General features: G+C 45.3%; 1 protein-coding gene across 1 annotated transcript; it reads left to right on the plus strand.

Annotated features, from left to right (window-relative positions):
* Window positions 1-6,187: 6,187 nt before the first annotated feature.
* LOC149443975 (uncharacterized) lies at window positions 6,188-8,677 on the plus strand. The gene is made up of 3 exons (XM_089655096.1): window positions 6,188-6,415; window positions 6,506-6,647; window positions 7,635-8,677. The coding sequence occupies exons 1-3, from the start codon at window positions 6,188-6,190 to the stop codon at window positions 8,435-8,437; spliced, it is 1,173 nt and encodes a 390-aa protein (XP_089511222.1). The 3' UTR covers window positions 8,438-8,677.
* The last annotated feature ends 12,777 nt before the right edge of the window (window positions 8,678-21,454 follow it).

Here is a 21,454-nt window from a genome sequence, read left to right on the forward strand (position 1 = left end):
ATTATAATGATTTATATGGTATGTTTCCCTGACATATATGACACCTCAGCTTCCATTCTTCCCTTGGTATATATATATATTTATATCTGGTGGTATATCATTGTTAGTGACTATATAGTATATTGTTGGGAATTATAATGATTTCTATGGTATGTTTCCCCTGACATATATGACACCTCAGCTTCCATTCTTCCCTTGGTATATATATATATATTTATATCTGGTGGTATATCATTGTTGATGACTATATAGTATATTGTTGGGAATTATAATGATTTCTATGGTATGTTTCCCTGACATATATGACACCTCAGCTTCCATTCTTCCCTTGGTATATATATATATATATTTATATCTGGTGGTATATCATTGTTAGTGACTATATAGTATATTGTTGGGAATTATAATGATTTATATGGTATGTTTCCCTGACATATATGACACCTCAGCTTCCATTCTTCCCTTGGTATATATATATATTTATATCTGGTGGTATATCATTGTTGATGACTATATAGTATATTGTTGGGAATTATAATGATTTCTATGGTATGTTTCCCCTGACATATATGACACCTCAGCTTCCATTCTTCCCTTGGTATATATATATATATATATTTATATCTGGTGGTATATCATTGTTAGTGACTATATAGTATATTGTTGGGAATTATAATGATTTCTATGGTATGTTTCCCCTGACATATATGACACCTCAGCTTCCATTCTTCCTTGGTATATATATATATATATTTATATCTGGTGGTATATCATTGTTGATGACTATATAGTATATTGTTGGGAATTATAATGATTTCTATGGTATGTTTCCCTGACATATATGACACCTCAGCTTCCATTCTTCCCTTGGTATATATATATATTTATATCTGGTGGTATATCATTGTTAATGACTATATAGTATATTGTTGGGAATTATAATGATTTATATGGTATGTTTCCCTGACATATATGACACCTCAGCTTCCATTCTTCCCTTGGTATATATATATATTTATATCTGGTGGTATATCATTGTTAGTGACTATATAGTATATTGTTGGGAATTATAATGATTTATATGGTATGTTTCCCCTGACATATATGACACCTCAGCTTCCATTCTTCCCTTGGTATATATATATATTTATATCTGGTGGTATATCATTGTTAGTGACTATATAGTATATTGTTGGGAATTATAATGATTTATATGGTATGTTTCCCTGACATATATGACACCTCAGCTTCCATTCTTCCCTTGGTATATATATATATATTTATATCTGGTGGTATATCATTGTTGATGACTATATAGTATATTGTTGGGAATTATAATGATTTATATGGTATGTTTCCCTGACATATATGACACCTCAGCTTCCATTCTTCCCTTGGTATATATATATATATTTATATCTGGTGGTATATCATTGTTGATGACTATATAGTATATTGTTGGGAATTATAATGATTTCTATGGTATGTTTCCCTGACATATATGACACCTCAGCTTCCATTCTTCCCTTGGTATATATATATATTTATATCTGGTGGTATATCATTGTTGATGACTATATAGTATATTGTTGGGAATTATAATGATTTCTATGGTATGTTTCCCCTGACATATATGACACCTCAGCTTCCATTCTTCCCTTGGTATATATATATATATTTATATCTGGTGGTATATCATTGTTGATGACTATATAGTATATTGTTGGGAATTATAATGATTTATATGGTATGTTTCCCTGACATATATGACACCTCAGCTTCCATTCTTCCCTTGGTATATATATATATATTTATATCTGGTGGTATATCATTGTTGATGACTATATAGTATATTGTTGGGAATTATAATGATTTATATGGTATGTTTCCCTGACATATATGACACCTCAGCTTCCATTCTTCCCTTGGTATATATATATATATTTATATCTGGTGGTATATCATTGTTGATGACTATATAGTATATTGTTGGGAATTATAATGATTTCTATGGTATGTTTCCCCTGACATATATGACACCTCAGCTTCCATTCTTCCCTTTGGTATATGCCTGGATTTAGGACACTCAATTGTTGTCCCTTTTCTTATATCGCCTTGTTTTGATCCAACAACTGATCACTACTTACTGACCTATCCGGACCCCACTACTATCTAATATTTACTGTGTATTTGCTGACACTTGTATATGTCACTCCAGCTTGTATCCTTCAAAATACCTAAGGAAAAATGGCGCCCGCTTAGCCGTGCGTGCGCACTAAGTTACGTCTTCTCAAAGATGGCGCATGTATAATGCGAATGCGCCGTCGTCTATATAAACTGATGGCACGCGGCTTGGCATTATTGGTGTTCCCCTCAGATGACCTGTGGGTGCACGAAACGCGTAAGGAGGAGCCAATAATGCCATGATGTCACGCCGCCGGAGCAACGTGGAGCTCCGGCGGCCATCTTTAACTCTGGCCGGTTAGTCCATGCGGTTTTGCTTACTCACCCTATGTGGTTTTATCTGGATACCTATTATTATCTCAATAAACATTCATACTACTACACTATGGGATGTGTTTGCCTTGACTCCCCCGGGGAGTATTGATTTACAGACATCCAATGCCCAGTTCCCAGAGAGGGAGCCTCTATTACACCCAGTGAGCTGCACCCATCCATCCCTTAAGGCGAACTCTGGAAAACCCAGATTCATCATCTTAAAGTCCCAGGACCCATCCCCCATGAGAGGGAGTTTACTCTCTTCCTGCCCTGAGATGACCATTAGATGACAGCAGGATTTATTACAAAACGCACATTATTTTACGCGTTCCGGTGAGTGCGCATTTCTTCCAGACCTGATTGCACAGCACCGTTTCCAGGACTGTACAGGATATATGAGCACTTAGTCACTTTATGAACTTTTATATGTCTGGTGTTATTTATATCACGAGTTTATTTTTCAGAATCAATTTGTGAATATTTATGTCACTTTTATGTACCTTTTTGACCTTTTACAATAATTTTCGTGCTGCACACTATTATTTACACTGCTTATTGTAAGGATTTACTTGGTTACCTTGTGCATAGCGGCTGATATCCATTTTTGTGCGCTCACATATACCTACCATACATACTGTATTCCCAGATGGTGGGGACTGGACCTCCTGAAGGAAGGATAGGGGAACCTGAAAATTGTCCTGGGCAGGAAGGGGGGAAAAGTGCCCGGAATTGAAGGGGTTAAAGGGCAAATATGACAAGAAAACATTCAAAATGCTGAACACAGCACAAGGCCGGGATCACACCTTGAGACATTTCTCAGGGCTGCAGTTCCTCTGAGCTCCACAAGGTGGTGATCTCGCTTATACCCAAACAGGAAGTCTCTATGGAAATGATGTCAGCTACAGACAGGAAGTGATGTCAGGTACAGACAGGAAATTATGTCAGGTACAGATAGAACGTTCCATGTGGCACAAAGAAGAGGAGACATTGGGGGAAGTGGCAGCAGAGGAGGTAATAATGTTATTTCCTATTTACACCCAGTAACCCCCCGTCATGTCCATCCTCTTCCTCCATAGTCCATCTTCTTCCTCCATCATCATGTCTGTCCTCTTCCTCCATAGTCACGTCCATCCTCTTCCTCCATAGTCATGTCTGTCCTCTTCCTCCATAGTCACGTCCGTCCTCTTCCTCCATAGCCATGTCTGTCCTCTTCCTCCATAGCCATGTCTGTCCTCTTCCTCCATAGTCACGTCCATCCTCTTCCTCCATAGTCACGTCCGTCCTCTTCCTCCATAGTCACGTCCGTCCTCTTCCTCCATAGTCACGTCCGTCCTCTTCCTCCATAGTCACGTCCGTCCTCTTCCTCCATAGTCACGTCTGTCCTCTTCCTCCATAGTCACGTCTGTCCTCTTCCTCCATAGTCACATCCGTCCTCTTCCTCCATAGTCACGTCTGTCCTCTTCCTCCATAGTCACGTCCGTCCTCTTCCTCCATAGTCACGTCCGTCCTCTTCCTCCATAGTCACGTCCGTCCTCTTCCTCCATAGTCACGTCCGTCCTCTTCCTCCATAGTCACGTCCGTCCTCTTCCTCCATTGTCACGTCCGTCCTCTTTCTCCATTGTCACGTCCGTCCTCTTTCTCCATAGTCATGTCCGTCCTCTTCCTCCATAGTCACTGTGACGTCTTTTATCTCCAGCAGATGATGACACACACATATATAGTGTGGGAACCCAGATGAACCCCTTCAGGGGCAGAACATTCCCCCACTTCCGGGGCCGGAACATTCTCCTCATTGTGGAGATAAATTCTAGTAATATGGTCCTCTAAACAAACAGCACTGACAATAAATAGACAAGACAAGGACCATCCTGACCATACATGGCCTACAAAGGGCAATGATGACACTACACAGGCAGCCAATGGGCAATCATTACACTATGCAGCCAACACAATGATGGAGTGCCGGGGTCAGGAGTATGGAGCATAGAGCCCCTTACATTGCTGCTCAGGAGGAAGGAAACATTCCCCAGCCGGCCATGAAGAATATGTTCCATCATTGGTGTCAGAGGGAGGGAAATACTGAGGGGTCTGAGGGAAGTAGAGGAGATGAGGGGCTGTGAGGGTTTAGTAAAGCTGAAGGACTTTAGGGCCTCTGAAGTTTGAATTTGGGACCTTTTAGAGGGTAGTCAGGCTGCAGGGCTTTGGGGAAATAGGGGGCTGAAGGGCTCAGGGGACTCGGAAGGAGGGGAGGTCTCTGGGTCTGTGGTGCCCCCCCACCTGTACTTTTTTTTCCGACCGTACAGAACCAGCAATCTTAACCATGTTATTGTCTCACTGGTCATGTGACATGTTCTGGAATTTCAAGTAACATAGAGAAGGACATTCCTTCACTTAGTGAGCACTTGTTCTTAGAGGAGTCCTGATTCAGCTGCAAACCAGTTCAGAAACAAAACAAACCCAACAGAGAAAAGAGGATTTCTGATCCGACAGCCCAAGAGGGTTCCAGGTCCTTCAAGATGTAACAAACACTAAACAGTCCAAACTAAATGTCTTCCCATGGGGGGAGTAGTCCTTACATGTCCAGCAACCCTCCTATTCCCCCCTCACATCCACATCCTATTATTGTGTGACCAATACATCCAAATCATTCTTACTTTCATTTCCCAAAGTTATCCGTCTACAAGGAGACCTGTATAGATCACATGATGGCACCAATGAGGATGGAGGAGGACCGGAGTCACATGACTGAGAAGATACTAAACCTCACCCTGGAGATCATCTACCTGCTGACCGGAGAGGTGAGGAGGATTCTGGGAGGTCACATGACATCACTCTTATCTCTATTAATAAAACACAGACCTGACCGGAGAGGTGAGGAGGATTCTGGGAGGTCACATGACATCACTCTCATCTCTATTAATAAAACACAGACCTGACCGGAGAGGTGAGGAGGATTCTGGGAGGTCACATGACATCACTCTCATCTCTATTAATAAAACACAGACCTGACCGGAGAGGTGAGGAGGATTCTGGGATTCTAACATGATATTCCTATTGGTTCCTCAATACAGAGATTTCCTCTCCTGAAGTCAGGTGATCATATGAACATCACAGTGCCTCCATGTGACTCCCTAAACCCTGAGAGACACAACATGCAGAAGATTCTAGAAGTCACCAAGAAGATGATGGAGCTGCTGACAGGAGAGGTGAGCGGTGCCGGGAATTCTGGGACATTCTCCAGTAACAGACAAGGGATGTGTCTGGATGGTGACTGTATCATTGTGTGTGTCAGGTTCCTATAAGGTGTCAGGGTGTCACTGTCTATTTCTCCATGGAGGAGTGGGAGTATTTAGAAGGACACAAGGATCTCTACAAGGACGTCATGATGGACAATCAGCCGCCCCTCACATCACCGGGTAAGAGGAGACTTTATTGTAAAGGAGAGAGCAGTACGGAGGATCCACCTAGATCCCCCATCATCTGATAAACACATAGAAACAATGGATTCAGTCAGTGTGTGTGTTTCCTACAGATGGATCCAGTCATGGGAACCCACCAGAGAGATGTCCCCGTCCTCTGTATTCCCGGGATTCCACACAGGAAGGTCACACCATCCCTCACCATCATCAGGTAGATGATGACAATTATTGGTAGTTGTGATTTATACACAGCATGTTTGTTACAATGAATGTTTTATTATATCTTTCAGAGTGGAATCCTCGGGGATGAGAATATTGTTGTTAAAGAAGAGTATAAAGAGGAGGATGAGGAGTATGGAGTGATGGAGGAGTTTTCAGAAGGACACAAGGATATGATGGAGCCACCTAATACCAGGAACCCACCAGAGAGATGTCCCAGTCCTCTGTATTCCCGGGATTCCACACAGGAAGGTCACACCATCCCTCACCATTGCAAGGTTGGTGGGATGGAGAATCTAGAACATGGACTTGTAGGGGGGATAAGTGGATACTTTTATGTGATATTCTCTCTCATTTCCTTGATTTAGAGTGGAGATCCAATCGATATAGAATTTGAGGTGAAAGCAGAAGAAGAAGAGGCGTATGTGAGGGATGATCAGCAGTCTATGGAGGAGGATGGAATAACGGGGACATTTATAGAGGAGGACACTCCTACAGAGATCAGCACAGGTGGGTCATGAACACTAAATCCATTCCTCCACCCATACTGCTCACTGATTGGTCCAGAGTAGGGCGGGGACTGGGTGATATCAGCCTGTAATCCCCTGGTCACTTTCCTGAGCTGTGTTCCCCGTCCTGTATTCCTGGATTTCTCTCGGATAATCTTCCTTCTCTGTGCTGCAGACACAATTTATGTATCTAGACTGGATTTATGGAGGTTCTGGGGTTCAGCTGGCAACATAATGTTTTTCAGCACAAGCGATACTAGACCTAGGCACCTGGGGTGTGTGTCTTGGGTGTTCTTCCCCATGCCTAGATCTAGTAAGATCTCTGACAGAACAATCCTCCCAGGGTTCCTTGCTCTGTGTTCTGCTGGCTGTGCCGGGTGGAGGGATATGTCTGTAGTGTCTCAGACCCAAGTCACTGAGTGCAGTCTCAGGAGATGGGAGGCAGCGATGTGGGATCTCTGCAACTTGTCTACAGTAAACATTTATGCTTCCACTGATTACTGAATACCAATATTATGAGTCCTGACCCTTACACTGTATAATTTATATTGTACATTACATACTCCTGACTTCAGGATCAGTCCAGTCTCCATCTTGGTTGTTCTCCCCCCATCCTCACTCTCTGACCTCTGGTGGGGCTCAGCCCCGCTGTTCTTCATGACTAAATCATGGACTAAATAAGGAAGTGCAGTACTTCTTGTGTTGGGAAGATGGTGATGAGTGATAGAGGGGGTGGGGACCCTCGTCCTATAATCCCCTCATCACTGTCCCTCCTATAAAAGACACTTCTGGTTGTTTCCTCACTCTCTGACTAAGGTCCATGAATAAAGAAATTACCTGGTAAGAGATCAGAGGAGCTATTTCCTAGTTCCCTTGAGGGTGGAATTGTAAGCTCCTCAGAGACCAAGCTGCCTGATGTGGGCGGAGTCCTGGTTTGGGGGAACCAATCAGCTCCTGTCTAGTAATCCTCTTTGTCTTTGTATTTTAGTCCATGGCCGGGAGATGAGGAAAACCTCCGAGGATTGTCTCCCTTTGTCTCCAGACTGGAAAGTAGAAGATGAGGACATCACACAGTATAGTCCAGGAGAAAACCCGGCTTCCTCCAATGTCCATCCGGCACCACCCAGTGTAGATGGACCATCGGATTCCTCGTATCCTGAGGCACCTCAAACTGTGCGGGACCGGGCTTGCCTTCCAACAGGGAAGAGCTTCTCCTGTCCTGAGTGCGGGAAGGGTTTCCGTTCTAAATCCTATCTTAATGTGCATAAAAGATCTCACACGGGGGAGAAGCCGTATTCCTGTCCTGAGTGCGGGAAATGTTTTTCACAAAAATCAAATCTTGTCATACATGAAAGGTCTCACACAGGTGAGAAGCCGTATTCCTGTTCTGAGTGCTGGAAATGTTTTTCAGTGAAGTCTCATCTTTACAGACATCAGAGATTGCACACAGGGGAGAAGCCGTATTCTTGTCCTGAGTGTGGAAAATGTTTTTCAGATAAGTCCCATCTTTACGAACATCAGAGAACTCACACGGGATTGAAGCCGTATTCCTGTCCTGAGTGCGGGAAATGTTTTTCAGTGAAGTCCAGTTTTTACAAACATCAGAGATCTCACACAGTGGAGAAGCCATATTCCTGTCCTGAGTGCGGGAAATGTTTTTCAGTGAAGTCCAGTTTTTACAAACATCAGAGATCTCACACAGTGGAGAAGCCATATTCCTGTCCTGAGTGCGGGAAATGTTTTTCATATAAGTCCACTCTTTTCAGACATCAGAGATCTCACAAGGTGTAAAGCTACTTTCCTGTCCTGAGTGAGATAAATGTTCCTCACTGAAGTCCTGTTTTCCTGTACATCAGGTATTATAACGGGGTAGATAGATCAGACAGGGGTCAGTACTTATTGGGGGGAGGAATGGGGAAAGATGGGGGGAGGGCTATGGCAGATGATAAGAAGGTTCCCATGTTACAAACAACCAGTGGAATTGGTACCATTTGTATGAAAATAAAAAATACACAAAATCCGTGTGAACAAGGTGTCGGTGAATGAAAGTGTTTGTTCCTCAATGCCAGAAGTGTGCCCAGCACAATAGGTGAGTTGGAAGGTTTGGTGCATGAAGAGAACTAGGATTGAATTGGTATTGCTGAATCTTGGCTTCATTCCTCACATGACTGGGCCATTCATATTCCTGGCTAGGTTCTCTTTCGGAGAGACGGGGGAAATAGGAAAGGTGGTGGTGTCTGTCTCTATGTGAGAAGTGATCTCAGAGCGAGTGTGAAAGAGGACCTAGTTGATGGAGAGTGTGATGAGGCTGAAGGATTATGGGTGGAACTGCACATGGGGGGCGGTACTACAAAGGTAATCATTGGAGTTTGTTATAGGCCTCCCAGTGTTAATGAGGAGGTGGAGACTCAGCTCCTCCCACAGATGGAAAGGGCTGGGACAGTGATAATAATGGGGGATGGTAACTACCCGGAAAGTGACTGGAGTAATGGTACTGCAGGAACATTTAAAGGCCAAAAATGTATAAACCTTCTACAGGACTTTTTTATGGTGCAGTTCATAGATGCCCCAACTAGGAATGATGCTCTGCTGGACCTGGTCATCTCCAACCATGCAGAGCTTATTACGAATGTCCATATAAAAGAACATCTGGGTAACAGTGACCATAACATGATTTCATTTATTGTTAGCTGTAGCTAGCACATAAGGGAAAAATAAAAACACTCAACTTTAAGAGAGCTAATTTTCCAAGGCTGAGAGCTGCTCTCCAAGACTTAGACTGGGAGGGAATAATTGATGAACACAACACAGAAATGGGAGTTCTTCACAAAGACTGTATGTGACCACACTGCAAAATATATTCCCATGGGCAACAAGTATAAAAGGCTACAAATCCAACCTATGTGGCTTACGGCCAAAGTTACAAAAGCGATAGATAATAAGAAAAGAGCTTTTATTACATATAACAATGAAGGAACGCGATCATCGTTTACACATTACAAAGAATAGAACAGAAGATGCAAAAAGGAAATAAAGGCGCAAAAACTGAAAAGAAACGACAGAAAGATATCAGGACGACCCCAAAACATTCCTCCAATATATGAATAGTAGAAAGGTCCGGTCCCAGCATGTAGGCCCTTTACAGAATCCTCTAGAGGGGGGGGGACAAAGAGAAGGACAATGTATGAAATCCCTTCTTCAGCTCTGTGTATACAAAGGAGCATGGGGGGGCTCTTGTCCATAATGGGGGGTGGTACTGACACCCCCCACATGATCCACATTGGCTCACAATTGATATGATGCAGAAATATTTAGCCAGAATAAAGCCCCTGGACCGGATGGCAGACACCCACGGGGCCTTAAAGAATTCAGCTCTGTCATCTCACAGCCATTGTTTCTCATTGTTAGGGACTCTTTAATGACTGGCATAGTACCACTGGATTGGTGTAAGGCCAATGTGGGGCCAATATTTATAAAGGGGACAAAATCTCAAGTAATTATAGACCTGTTAGTGTAACTTCTATAGTTGGGAAGATACTGGAGAGTTTAATAAAAGACCAGAGAGAGGAGTTCTTGCTGGAAACAAATATTGTAAGCCACAGACAACATGGATTCATCAAAGACAGAAGTTGTCACAGAAATATGATTTCTTTTATGAAGAGGTGAGCAAAACCTTGGACAGAGGAGTGGCTGTAGACGTGGTATACTTGGACAGAGGGGTGGCGGTGGAGGCAGTATACTTAGACAGATGGGTGGCGCTGCATGTGGTATACATGGACAGAGGGGTGGCGGTGGATGTGGTATACTTGGACAGAGGGGTGGCGGTGGTCGTGGTATACTTGGACAGAGGGGTGGCGGTGGACGTGGTACACTTGGACAGAGGGGTGGTGGTGGACGTGGTATACTTGGACAGAGGGGTGGCGGTGGACGTGGTATACTTGGACAGAGGGGTGGTGGTGGACGTGGTATACTTGGACAGAGGGGTGGTGGTGAATGTGGTACACTTGGACAGAGGGGTGGTGGTGGACGTGGTATACTTGGGACAGAGGGGTGGCGGTGGACGTGGTATACTTGGACAGAGGAGTGGGTGTGGACATGGTATACTTGGACAGAGGGGTGGCGGTGGACGTGGTATACTTGGACAGAGGTTTGGCGTTGGACGTGGTATACTTGGACAGAGGGGTGGCGGTGGACGTGGTATACTTGGACAGAGGGGTGGCTGTGGACGCGCTATACTTGGACAAAGGGGTGGCAGTGGACGCGGTATACTTGGACAGAGGGGTGGCGGTGGACGCGGTATACTTGGAAAGAGGGGGGGCGGTGGACGTGGTATACTTGGACAGAAGGGTGGCGGTGGACGTGGTATACTTGGAAAGAGGGGGGGCGGTGGACGTGGTATACTTGGACAGTGGGGTGGCGGTGGACGTGGTATACTTGGACAGAGGGGGGCGGTGGACGTGGTATACTTGGACAGGGGGGGGGGGTGGTGGACGTGGTATACTTGGACAGATGGGTGGCGGTGGACGTGGTATACTTGGACAGAGGGGTGGTGGTGGACGTGGTATACTTGGACAGAGGGGTGGCGGTGGACGTGGTATACTTGAACAGAGGGGTGGCGGTGGACGTGGTATACTTGGACAGAGGGGTGGCGGTGGACGCGGTATACTTGGACAGAGGGGTGGCGGTGGACGTGGTATACTTGGACAGAGGGGTGGCATTGGACGTGGTATACTTGGACACAGTTCCCCACACACGGCTAATGTGTAAGGTAAAGTCTATGAGCTGGAAATTCTGAATGTAAATGGATAGAAAACTGGCTAAAAGATCGTATTCAGAGAGTAGTGGTTAATGATTCATACTCTGAATGGTCTGGGGGTGTCAGTGGTGTACCCCAATGTTCAGTGTTGTCAGTGGTGTACCCCAAGGTTCAGTGTTATTAGTGGTGTACCCAAAGGCTCAGTGTTATTAGTGGGGTACCCCAGGATTCAGTGTTATTAGTGGGGTACCCCAAGGTTCAGTGTTATTAGTGGTGTACCCAAAGGCTCAGTGTTATTAGTGGGGTACCCCAAGGTTCAGTGTTATTAGTGGGGTACCCCAAGGGTCAGTGTTATCAGTGGGGTACCCAAAGGTTCAGTGTTATTAGTGGTGTACCCCAAGGTTCAGTGTTATTAGTGGGGTACCCCAAGGTTCAGTGTTATTAGTGGTGTACCCCAAGGTTCAGTGTTATTAGTGGGGTACCCCAAGGTTCAGTGTTATTAGTGGGGTTCCCCAGGGTTCAGTGTTATTAGTGGGGTACCCAAAGGTTCAGTGTTATTAGTGGTGTACCCCAAGGTTCAGTGTTATTAGTGGGGTACCCCAAGGTTCAGTGTTATTAGTGGTGTACCCCAAGGTTCAGTGTTATTAGTGGGGTACCCCAAGGTTCAGTGTTATTAGTGGGGTTCCCCAGGGTTCAGTGTTATTAGTGGGGTACCCCAAGGTTCAGTGTTATTAGTGGGGTTCCCCAGGGTTCAGTGTTATTAGTGGGGTACCCCAAGGTTCAGTGTTATTAGTGGGATACCCCAAGGTTCAGTGTTATTAGTGGTGTACCCCAAGGGTCAGTGTTATTAGTGGGGTACCCCAAGGTTCAGTGTTATTAGTGGGGTACCCCAGGGTTCAGTGTTATTAGTGGGGTACCCCAGGGTTCAGTGTTGGGACCCTTACTTATTAATATATATATAAACAATATGGGGTGTGAGATTATAAATCCCATTCCAGTCTTTGCAGATGACACCAAGCTGTGCCGGGGAATAACGTCCTTACAGGATGTCTCCAACTTACAAGCTGACCTCAATGCTCTGTGTAATGAGATGTTGTAACCTGAGTCCTCTACATATAGTGGGGACTCCCCATTGTTGGACACCATTTTTGGATGTTCTTATCAGTAATCCATCTCTAATACTGAATTGAGATTTGGATGTCACTAATAATTGGAGGTCTTCTTTTTGGGCGTAGTCTTCCTCCAATATAGGGTGTTACAGGGTCTTCTATGTGTTTATTATTATTATACAGGATTTATGGCACCAACAGTCTGTGGAGCGCTGTACAATATAAGGGGGCGGTACAATTACAACACATTTCAGTACAGAAGGAATAGGAGGGCCCGGCCCGTGGAACTTACAATCTGAAGGAAGGGGGAGGGGATACAAAAGGTGATAGCTGCAGGGGATGATCTGGTGGAGGTGATTCAAGTACAGTTCTTAGGTGGGGGTGGGGTAGGTTTTCCTGAATAAGTGAGTTTTCAAAGATCGCCTAAAGGCAGACAGGGTGGGGGCTGACTGAACATGCTGTGGTAGGGAGTTCCAGAGGATGGGAGAGGCTCTGGAGAAGTCCTGGATGCGAGTGTGGGAGGAGGTGATGGGGGAGCTGGAGAGGAAGATATCTTGGGAGGAGCGGAGTGGGTGATTTGGGCAGTATCTGCAGATGAGGTTGGTGATGTAGCTAGGGGCAGTGTTGTGGATGTCTTTGTAGGTTGTGGTTAGTATTTTGAATTTTATATGTTGGGTTAGTGGAAGTCAGTGAAGGGATTGGCAGAGAGGGGTGGAGAACACTGATTGGAAGTCAGTGAAGGGATTGGCAGAGAGGGGTGGAGGACACTGATTGGAGGTCAGTGAAGGGATTGGCAGAGAGGGGTGGAGAACACTGATTGGAAGTCAGTGAAGGGATTGGCAGAGAGGGGTGGAGGACACTGATTGGAGGTCAGTGAAGGGATTGGCAGAGAGGGGTGGAGAACACTGATCGGTTAGTAAGTTGTATGAGTCAAGTTTTGAAGGGCCCAGACTGTGGCTAGTAATGCTTTCTCACAGTCATTGGATTTGATGTGTACAGGTGACAGGGAATTACTGGCATAGGCAATGATTGTGTTCAGATTGTCTTGTTTTTATATTTCAATATTTTTATTGAAAGATTTCAGTGTAAAAACAGGGTACGGTAATAAAACATGGTATGAAATCCAGTTCACAGTCAGGTATAACGATACATTTGTGTAAAGTAAATTCCCCACCATTTGGATGGGTATTTCTATATCTGAGTTGTATTGACCTGAGAGGCATGCTCGGTTAGGTGTGAACTGTATAAAGGTGGTGATGTTCTATAGAAAGGATAAGGAACATAGATAAGGGGTGAGAGGGGGGAGAGAGGGAAGGGGGGACGCACCAGTCATGGGCAAAGGATCTAAGTATTATAGAGTTAGGTTATCAGTCTTTTACGAAGCAGTTTGGGTTTTGTAGCCATCGAGACCATTGGTGTTTGAACTTGTGGTAGGAAGAATTATTGAGGGCTGTTCTTCTTTCCATGTCACATTGGAAGTTAAGGTCTGACACAAGTGAGGAAAGGGAAGGAATTTTGGTAGTATTCCATAATTTAGTCAGGTTGGTCTTAGCAGCTGCCAATGTATGAATAATAATAGTACGAGTCCCGGGGGAATTTGTCGATTCCAATGTGGAGGAGTGCAAGGGCAGGGTTTGGTGTTATTGGGGTGTCTGTTATTATTGAGAGCAGTTGAAAAATGCTGTTCCAATAAGATCTGAGGGATTTACATGCCCAAAGTATATGGAGGATTGATCCTGTTTCTCCGCATTGTCTCCAGGAAGCGGATGGGCATTGAGGGTAGTATAAAGAAAGCTTGGTTGGGGTTAGGTACCATTGGTGCAAAATTTTCATGTATGATTCCCAGTGGGAGCTACAATGGGATGCTTTATGAGTGATGTTAAAGGTCTTTTCCCATGTGTGCGGGGGTATTGATTGTGAGAGGAGTTTCTCCTAATTGGATAGAGAGCAAGTCTGTAGGGAAATGTCAGGGACCATTGCGACGCATGGGTCTACACATGCGTAGGCGTCTGTCAAGATGTGTAGGTGGCAGGGCACTAGGACCCAGGCGCACCCATCATCTTGACAGTACTAGGCAGGCACTGGGACCTAGTCGGCACCTGTCAGGTGCAGGGCGGGCTACTTAAAGCAGCCCTGCACAGACGCTTGTTGCCGAATGGTCTTTGGTATCCTGTTGCCTGTGTTGTGAGTACTCTGATCTGGATTGTCTGACCTTGTTGCCTTCTCCTGTCCTGACCCCTTGGCTTGCCTGACTCTGCTCCTGGATGTTCCCTTATAGATCTGATCTTTTGGTATTGACCCTGCGTGTGACCCGACTATCCTTTGCCTATCGTCTTGTACTTCACCGACCCACTAGTTACCGACCTGGCTTGTTTGACTTGGACTTTGCTCATCCATCCATCCCTCAGGGATCCCCGGGCTCCCTCACATCAGACTCTTAACCCGCTGGAGCCCTTGGCAGACTCCTCTACCTCTGGTAGAGATACCTAGCAGCTGCGACCTGGTCCCGGAGCGCTCCAAGTCCATCCACACCATCAGGGGCCCTGGTGAACAAGTGCTCCGGTACTTAGACTCCGCACTCTGGGGAGGCTCTATCAGGGGACTGATAGAGGTACTGTCAGGCGGTCCGTTACAGGAAAATTGTGAGTTGGTTATATATGTGTAAAAGGTTGAGATCCCTTTTTTCGGGTATTGTGTTTTGTTTAGGAATTGATATGCTGCGGAGGGAATATTCAAAAAGTGTGGGATGTTTACCTTTTGTAAGGAGTGAGCTATTCTCAAGTAGGTGAAATGCTCTTTGTTGGGGAGATTAGATTTTCTCTGAAGGGTTGAGAAGGAGTTTAAGTTGTGGGCTGTATAGAGGTCTTGTATAAAAGATATGCCTCGGCTTTCCCATTGCAGCAGGTGTAGGGAGGGCGTGATGAGATGTCGTGTTGTAATTGAAGTATGCATCCTTTTGGTTTCTATCGAGTTAGGGGTGAGGAAGTCGTACCAAGCTTGTACAATGGCTTGAATGGATGGGTGTTTGAGATGAATTTTGGATTGAGGAGTTTGTGGTAAGAACAGTAAATTATGTTGGGGGTGTGAAAGCCTTTCCATGGTGGACCATGCTTTTTCCTTAGTTGGGTGCCACCAATAATAGAGTTGGTCCAGGAAAGTGGCATTGTAATATGATTTTAAGTGTGGGAGACCTGCTGCTCCTCTGGACGTTGGGCGTATTAATAGATTTGTGGTACATCTGGGTTTTTTTGCATTCCAGAGAAATTTAGCAAGTATCGCCTGTAATTTGTTAAAAAAGGTATTAGGAAAGGGAACGGGGAGTGTGCGAAATATATAAAGGATTTTGGGTAGTATGTTCATTTTCAGGGTTGCTACTCTTCCCCATTTTGAGAGTGTTGATGTACGGAGATTATTAAGTTCCCGTGGGATGGATTCCAGCAATAGTTTGTGGTTTGAGGCGTAAAGCTGATCTGTCGTGGTGGTAAGTTTGATTCCTAGGTATGGGATGCTGTGACATTCCCAAGAAAAGGGGAATTGTTTGGTTAGTATTTTTTGAGTCTTAGTAGATGTGTGGAGGTTTAGGATAGAAGATTTGGGTTCATTGAGTTTGTAGAAAGATATTTCTAATAATTTTGGAGATGTTCACGAATCAATTGAAGTGATTTGTATGGGATAGTTATCATTAGTATGATATCATCTGAAATAGACTCATTTTGTGTTCAGTTTTAAGGTGTGTAATTCCTGTAAAGGTGGGGTCGTCTCTGAGTTTTGAAGTTAAAGGTTCAATGAGTAATGTGAAGATTATGGGGGATAGGGTGCAGCCTTGTCTAGTACCGTTGGAAATGCCAAAAGTATGTGAGAGTGTGCCATTTGTTAATACCCTTGTGGATGGGTTAGAGTACAGGGAACAGATTGCAGACAGCATCCAATCTGTAATTCCGAATTTTTGGAGTGTTAGCTGCATAAATTGCCAATGTATTCGGTCAAATGCTTTTACGGCATCTAGGTATAGGAATAGAGAGGGTTGTTTGGTGGTTTCTAAATTGTGGATGAGGGAAATGAGTCTTCTGGTTGTGTCTGGTGCTTGGTGACCGGGGATAAATCCTACTTGGTCCGGGTGGATTAATGTGGGCAGGTAGGGAAGTAGCCTTTGTGCTATAATTTTGGCATAGAGTTTTATGTCCGTGTTTAGTAGGGAGATTGGTCTATAGTTTTGGACAAGTTGGGGGTCCTTGCCTGGTTTTGGAATGGCTGTAATTATGGATTGTAGCATTTTGTTGGGGAATTCACCTGTAGAAGCGGCATGGTTGAAGAGAACGGAGAGATGTGGTGTGAGATCAGGGGGCAAATATTTTGTAGAATTCATTAGTAAAGCCATCGTTTCCTGGAGATTTATTCAGAGGTAAAGTTTATAATGTTTTTGGCTATTTCTGCAGGAGAGATTGGGGTACAGATAGAGGTGAGTTGTGATGGAGTAAGTTGGGGAAGATTTGTGGTGTTTAGAAATGTTTGTATGGATATTGTTGTTGGTTGGGTTGTATCCGGGTCATCTTTGATATTATAGTGTTTGGTAGTGTGTTGCAGAAGCATTGTCTATGTCTTGTGGGTTAGTGAGATGTATGAGTTGTTGGGTGTTGAATTAAGGATATTTTGGATTTGAGGCGGCGTTGTTTAATGAATTTTGTTAACAGTGAGTTTGCCTTGTTGCCTAGGGAGTAAAATTGTGCTTTTGTTTTTTTGTAGGTTAAGATCATACTTGTACAGTAGAAGGGTTCGGAGTTTGTTTCTGTCTGAGGTTAGTGACTCGTGTGTGGAGGGGTTTGGGTACTTTTTATTGATTTCTTCTTTTAGTTTTATGGATGTTAGAAGTTGGTCAGTTTGCTGGGTTCTTTGTTTATTGATGTGAGAATTAAGTTGTATGAGGTACCTCTCATGTATGCTTTGTAAGTAGACCATAATGTGATTATAGAGGTGTCAGGTGTGGCATTAACCACTTCCCGTCCGGCCGCTGTTTATGAACGGCAGGATGGGACACCTCCAGGAGCGGGTCGCCGTTTCTAAATGGCACCTTGTATCTGAGGCTTGTGCGCGGCTCCTAGAGCGCACACCCCGAGCACGATGATTGCCGAGTCCGACAGACACGGTGGATCACGTGACATGGTATAGGACCAATGAAATCGGTCTTATACCATGTGATCAGCTGTGTCCAATAAGGACACAGTCTTAAGTGTAAATAAAAGCCGCATGGTGCGGCTTCCGCCTCCTTCTCCTCACACGGAGTTGTCTGTGAGAGGAGAAGGAGCAAAGAAGAGGTAGTAGCTAACTGCCCTCCACCTCAGTGACACCTGATCACCCCCACAAGTGGCCCTGATCGCCCCCACAAGTGTCCCTGATCGCGCCCACAAGTGGCCCTGATCGCCCCCACAAGTGTCCCTGATCGCCCGCAAGTGTCCCTGATCGCCCCCACAAGTGTCCCTGATTGCCCACAAGTGGCCCTGATCGCCCACAAGTGTCCCTGATCGCCCCACAAGTGTCCCTGATCGCCCCACAAGTGTCCCTGATTGCCCACAAGTGGCATTGATTGCCCAAAAGTGGCCCTGATCGTCCACAAGTGGCCCTGATCACCCAACAAGTGGCTCAGCAGTGTCCCTGAACGCCACAGTGTCCCTGATTGTCACTGTGTCCCTGATCGCCAAACAAGTGGCCCAGCAGTGTCCCTGATCGCCACAGTGGCCAAGCAGTGTCCCTGATCACCACACAAGTGGCCCAGCAGTGTCCCTGATTGTCGCAGTGTCCCTGATCGCCACACAAGTGGCCCAGCAGTGTCCCTGATTGCCGCAGTGTCCCTGATCACTGCATTGTCCCTGATTGCCGCACAAGTGGTCCAGCAGTGTCCCTGATCGCCACACAAGTGGCCCAGCTGTGTCCCTGATCGCCGCACAAGTTGTCCAGCAGTGTCCCTGATCACCACAGTGCCCCTGATTGCCACACAAGTGGCCCAGCAGTGGCCCTGATCGCTGCACAAGTGGTCCAGCAGTGTCCCTGATCACTGCATTGTCCCTGATTGCCGCAGTTGCCCAGCAGTGTCCCTGACCACCACACAAGTGGCCCAGCATTGTCCTGATCATCACAGTGGCCCTGATCACTGCACAAGTGGTCCAGCAGTGTCCCTGATCACCGCAGTGTCCCTGATTGCCTCAGTGGCCCAGCAGTGTCCCTGATTACCACACAAGTGGCCCAGCAGTGTCCCTGATCACCGCATTGGCCCAGCAGTGTTCCTGATCACCACACAAGTGGCCAGCAGTGTCCCTGATCGCAGGACAAGTGGTCCAGCAGTGCCCCTGATCACCGCAGTGTCCCTGATCACTGCAGTGGCCCAGCAGTGTTTCTGATCACCACACAAGTGGCCCAGCAGTGTCCAGATCATTGCAGTGGCCCAGCAGTGTCCATGATCGCCGCACAAGTGGTCCAGCAGTGTCCCTGATCGCCACAGTGTCCCTGATCACCACACAAGTGGCCCAGCAGTGCCCCTGATCACCGCAGTGGCCCAGCAGTGTCCTTGATCACCACAGTGGCCCAGCAGTGTCCCTGATTGCCACAAAAGTGGCCCAGCAGTGGCCCTGCTCACCGCATTGGCCCAGCAGTGTCCCTGATTGGCACAAAAGTGGCCCAGCAGTGTCCCTGATCACCGCAGTGGCCCTGATCACCGCACAAGTGATCCAGCAGTGTCCCTGATCACCATACAGTGGCCCAATCAGTGTCCCTGATCACCTTAGAGTGTCTTTGTTCATACAGTGTCCCTGATCTCTGCCACACCAGTGGATCCTGTTCACTACCATCGTCTGTGAGGAGAGAGATCCAGTACAGCTAACTGTGAGTAGATTTCACCCTTTGCACACAGTTTACACACACTCACAAAACATTGCCTGCCAGCTCACGGTATCTCTGATTTTTGCCCAACAGTGACTTCAGCCAGATATCTGTCCCTCACTGCAACACCATCATCCTGATCACTGCCATACCAGTGGGTCCTGATCAGTGTCAAAAATGTGGCCAAAAGATCATATAGAAGCGAGGAGGCATTTCAAATTCTGAGTATGACAGATGAGAGTGACGGAGAACTCTCACTGTCAGACTCAGATTCTGTATATCAACCAGTACACAGCAGCGGTTCACTCTCTGAATCAGAAGAAGGTGTTCCAACAAAAAGAATGAGGAACTCCAAGGAGCAGCAAGCAACCACTAGCAGCTCAATACGTTCCTCTGACATGGCTACTACCAGCACTGTAAGTGCAAGTTCTAGTACTCGGGTGTCACGTCAGCCACCAAGGATTAGGGTCCATACTGCTGTCCCAGATGCTCTTTTAAACCCTGTGTGGCTACCTTCAGGATCAGGAGCACCTATAATTCCCCCATTCATAGCCCAACCAGGCATTCAGGCAGAAACCCAAAATGTTACAGCCATTGATTATTTCCATTTATTTTTCACTGAAGATTTTTTGAATTCAGTTGTGCACCAATGCAATATGTTCACCCAGCAATTCATCACCCAAAATCCCAACTCCTGTTATGCTCGAACATTTGAGTGGAAATGCCTCACAGTTGAAGAATTTAAAGTGTTTCTTGGCCTTATATTTAATATGGGACTAACAAAAAAAATGAACTGCATGCTTATTGGTCGACACATCCCATTCAACACATGCCGCTCTTTTCTGCCACTATGTCCAGGACCCGCTATAAAACAATTATGCACTTTCTACATTTCAACGATAATTCCCTGTTCCCCCCCAGAGATCACCCCGAGTACGACAAACTATATAAAATTCGTCCACTAATCAATTATTTCAACCAAACATTTTCAGAAATATATTGTCCTGAAAAAAACATCTGTGTCGATGAATCCCTAATCCATTTCACTGGGAGGCTGATCATAAAACAGTACATTCCAAGTAAACGGGCCAGATACGGGGTGAAGATGAACAAACTCTGCAAAAGGGCCACAGGGTATGTGTACAAGTTCCGTATCTACGAGGGAAAGGACAGTCAGCTAGAGCCCCCTGAATGCCCAGCCTATATGGGGATTAGTGGAAAAGTTGTCTGGGACCTGGTATACCCCTCTTCAATCAGGGGTACCACCTTTACGTGGACAATTTCTACACAAGCCTGCCCCTTTTCCGCCACCTTTATCTCAAGGACACTGTAGCCTGTGGCACAGTTCGACCCAATCGGAAGGGCTTTCCACAACAATTTGTTGCCACCAGGCTAAACAGGGGGGAGTCAGCTAGCTTGAGAAATAAAGAGATCCTGGCCCTTAAGTGGAGAGACAAACGGGATGTGTATGTCCTTTCATCTGTCCATAACAGCAGCTCATTGGAAGTTCAAGGAAGTCGCGGTCCCATCTGAAAACCCCAATGCATACACCAATACAACCTGTTCATGGGGGGAGTGGATTTAAATGATCAAATGTTACAGCCCTACATACCCAACAGAAGATCAATCTACTGGTATAAAAAAGTATCCTTCTACCTTTCCATATGGCCCTGTGATGGATTTGGTAAAATGTCTATTTCGTTTCCTATTGAATATATTTATATACACTTTTTTATACACATCTTTTTACATATTTACTTTTATACTTTAATACTATTTCTTTCCACATATTTATAAATGTTTAGCATGAATATATATGTTGTGTGAATATTTTCTGCCTGCTGGGCTTTGTGGTACTTTAAGAAATCCTTGCTTAAGAAATATTTGCTCACAGGAACAGACCCCCTCCCATCGTGTGATTTGGAAGACAAAAGAATGTTTTTCTCTTTTTAAGATAAGACTGAAGAAGATCACACCTATACCATTACGGAGATTGTTTTCGTGTAAAGTGACCAATCAAAGACTAATATAATGCTTATGCTGTTATCACGTGATGTTCGCATCATTTTTCAT

Source organism: Staurois parvus, unplaced genomic scaffold (assembly GCF_062004578.1).
Source record: "Staurois parvus isolate SC_StPar_1 unplaced genomic scaffold, SC_StPar_1.0 ptg000819l, whole genome shotgun sequence".
Lineage (NCBI taxonomy): Eukaryota > Metazoa > Chordata > Amphibia > Anura > Ranidae > Staurois > Staurois parvus.

Bases quoted from the DNA above. Each gene is read 5' to 3' on its own strand.
- LOC149443975 (XM_089655096.1), top strand. From the start codon at position 6,188: ATGTTTTATTATATCTTTCAGAGTGGAATCCTCGGGGATGAGAATATT. The intron at 6,416-6,505 runs GTTGGTGGGATG...TCCTTGATTTAG, and splicing joins CCATCCCTCACCATTGCAAG to AGTGGAGATCCAATCGATAT. The intron at 6,648-7,634 runs GTGGGTCATGAA...TTTGTATTTTAG, and splicing joins TCCTACAGAGATCAGCACAG to TCCATGGCCGGGAGATGAGG.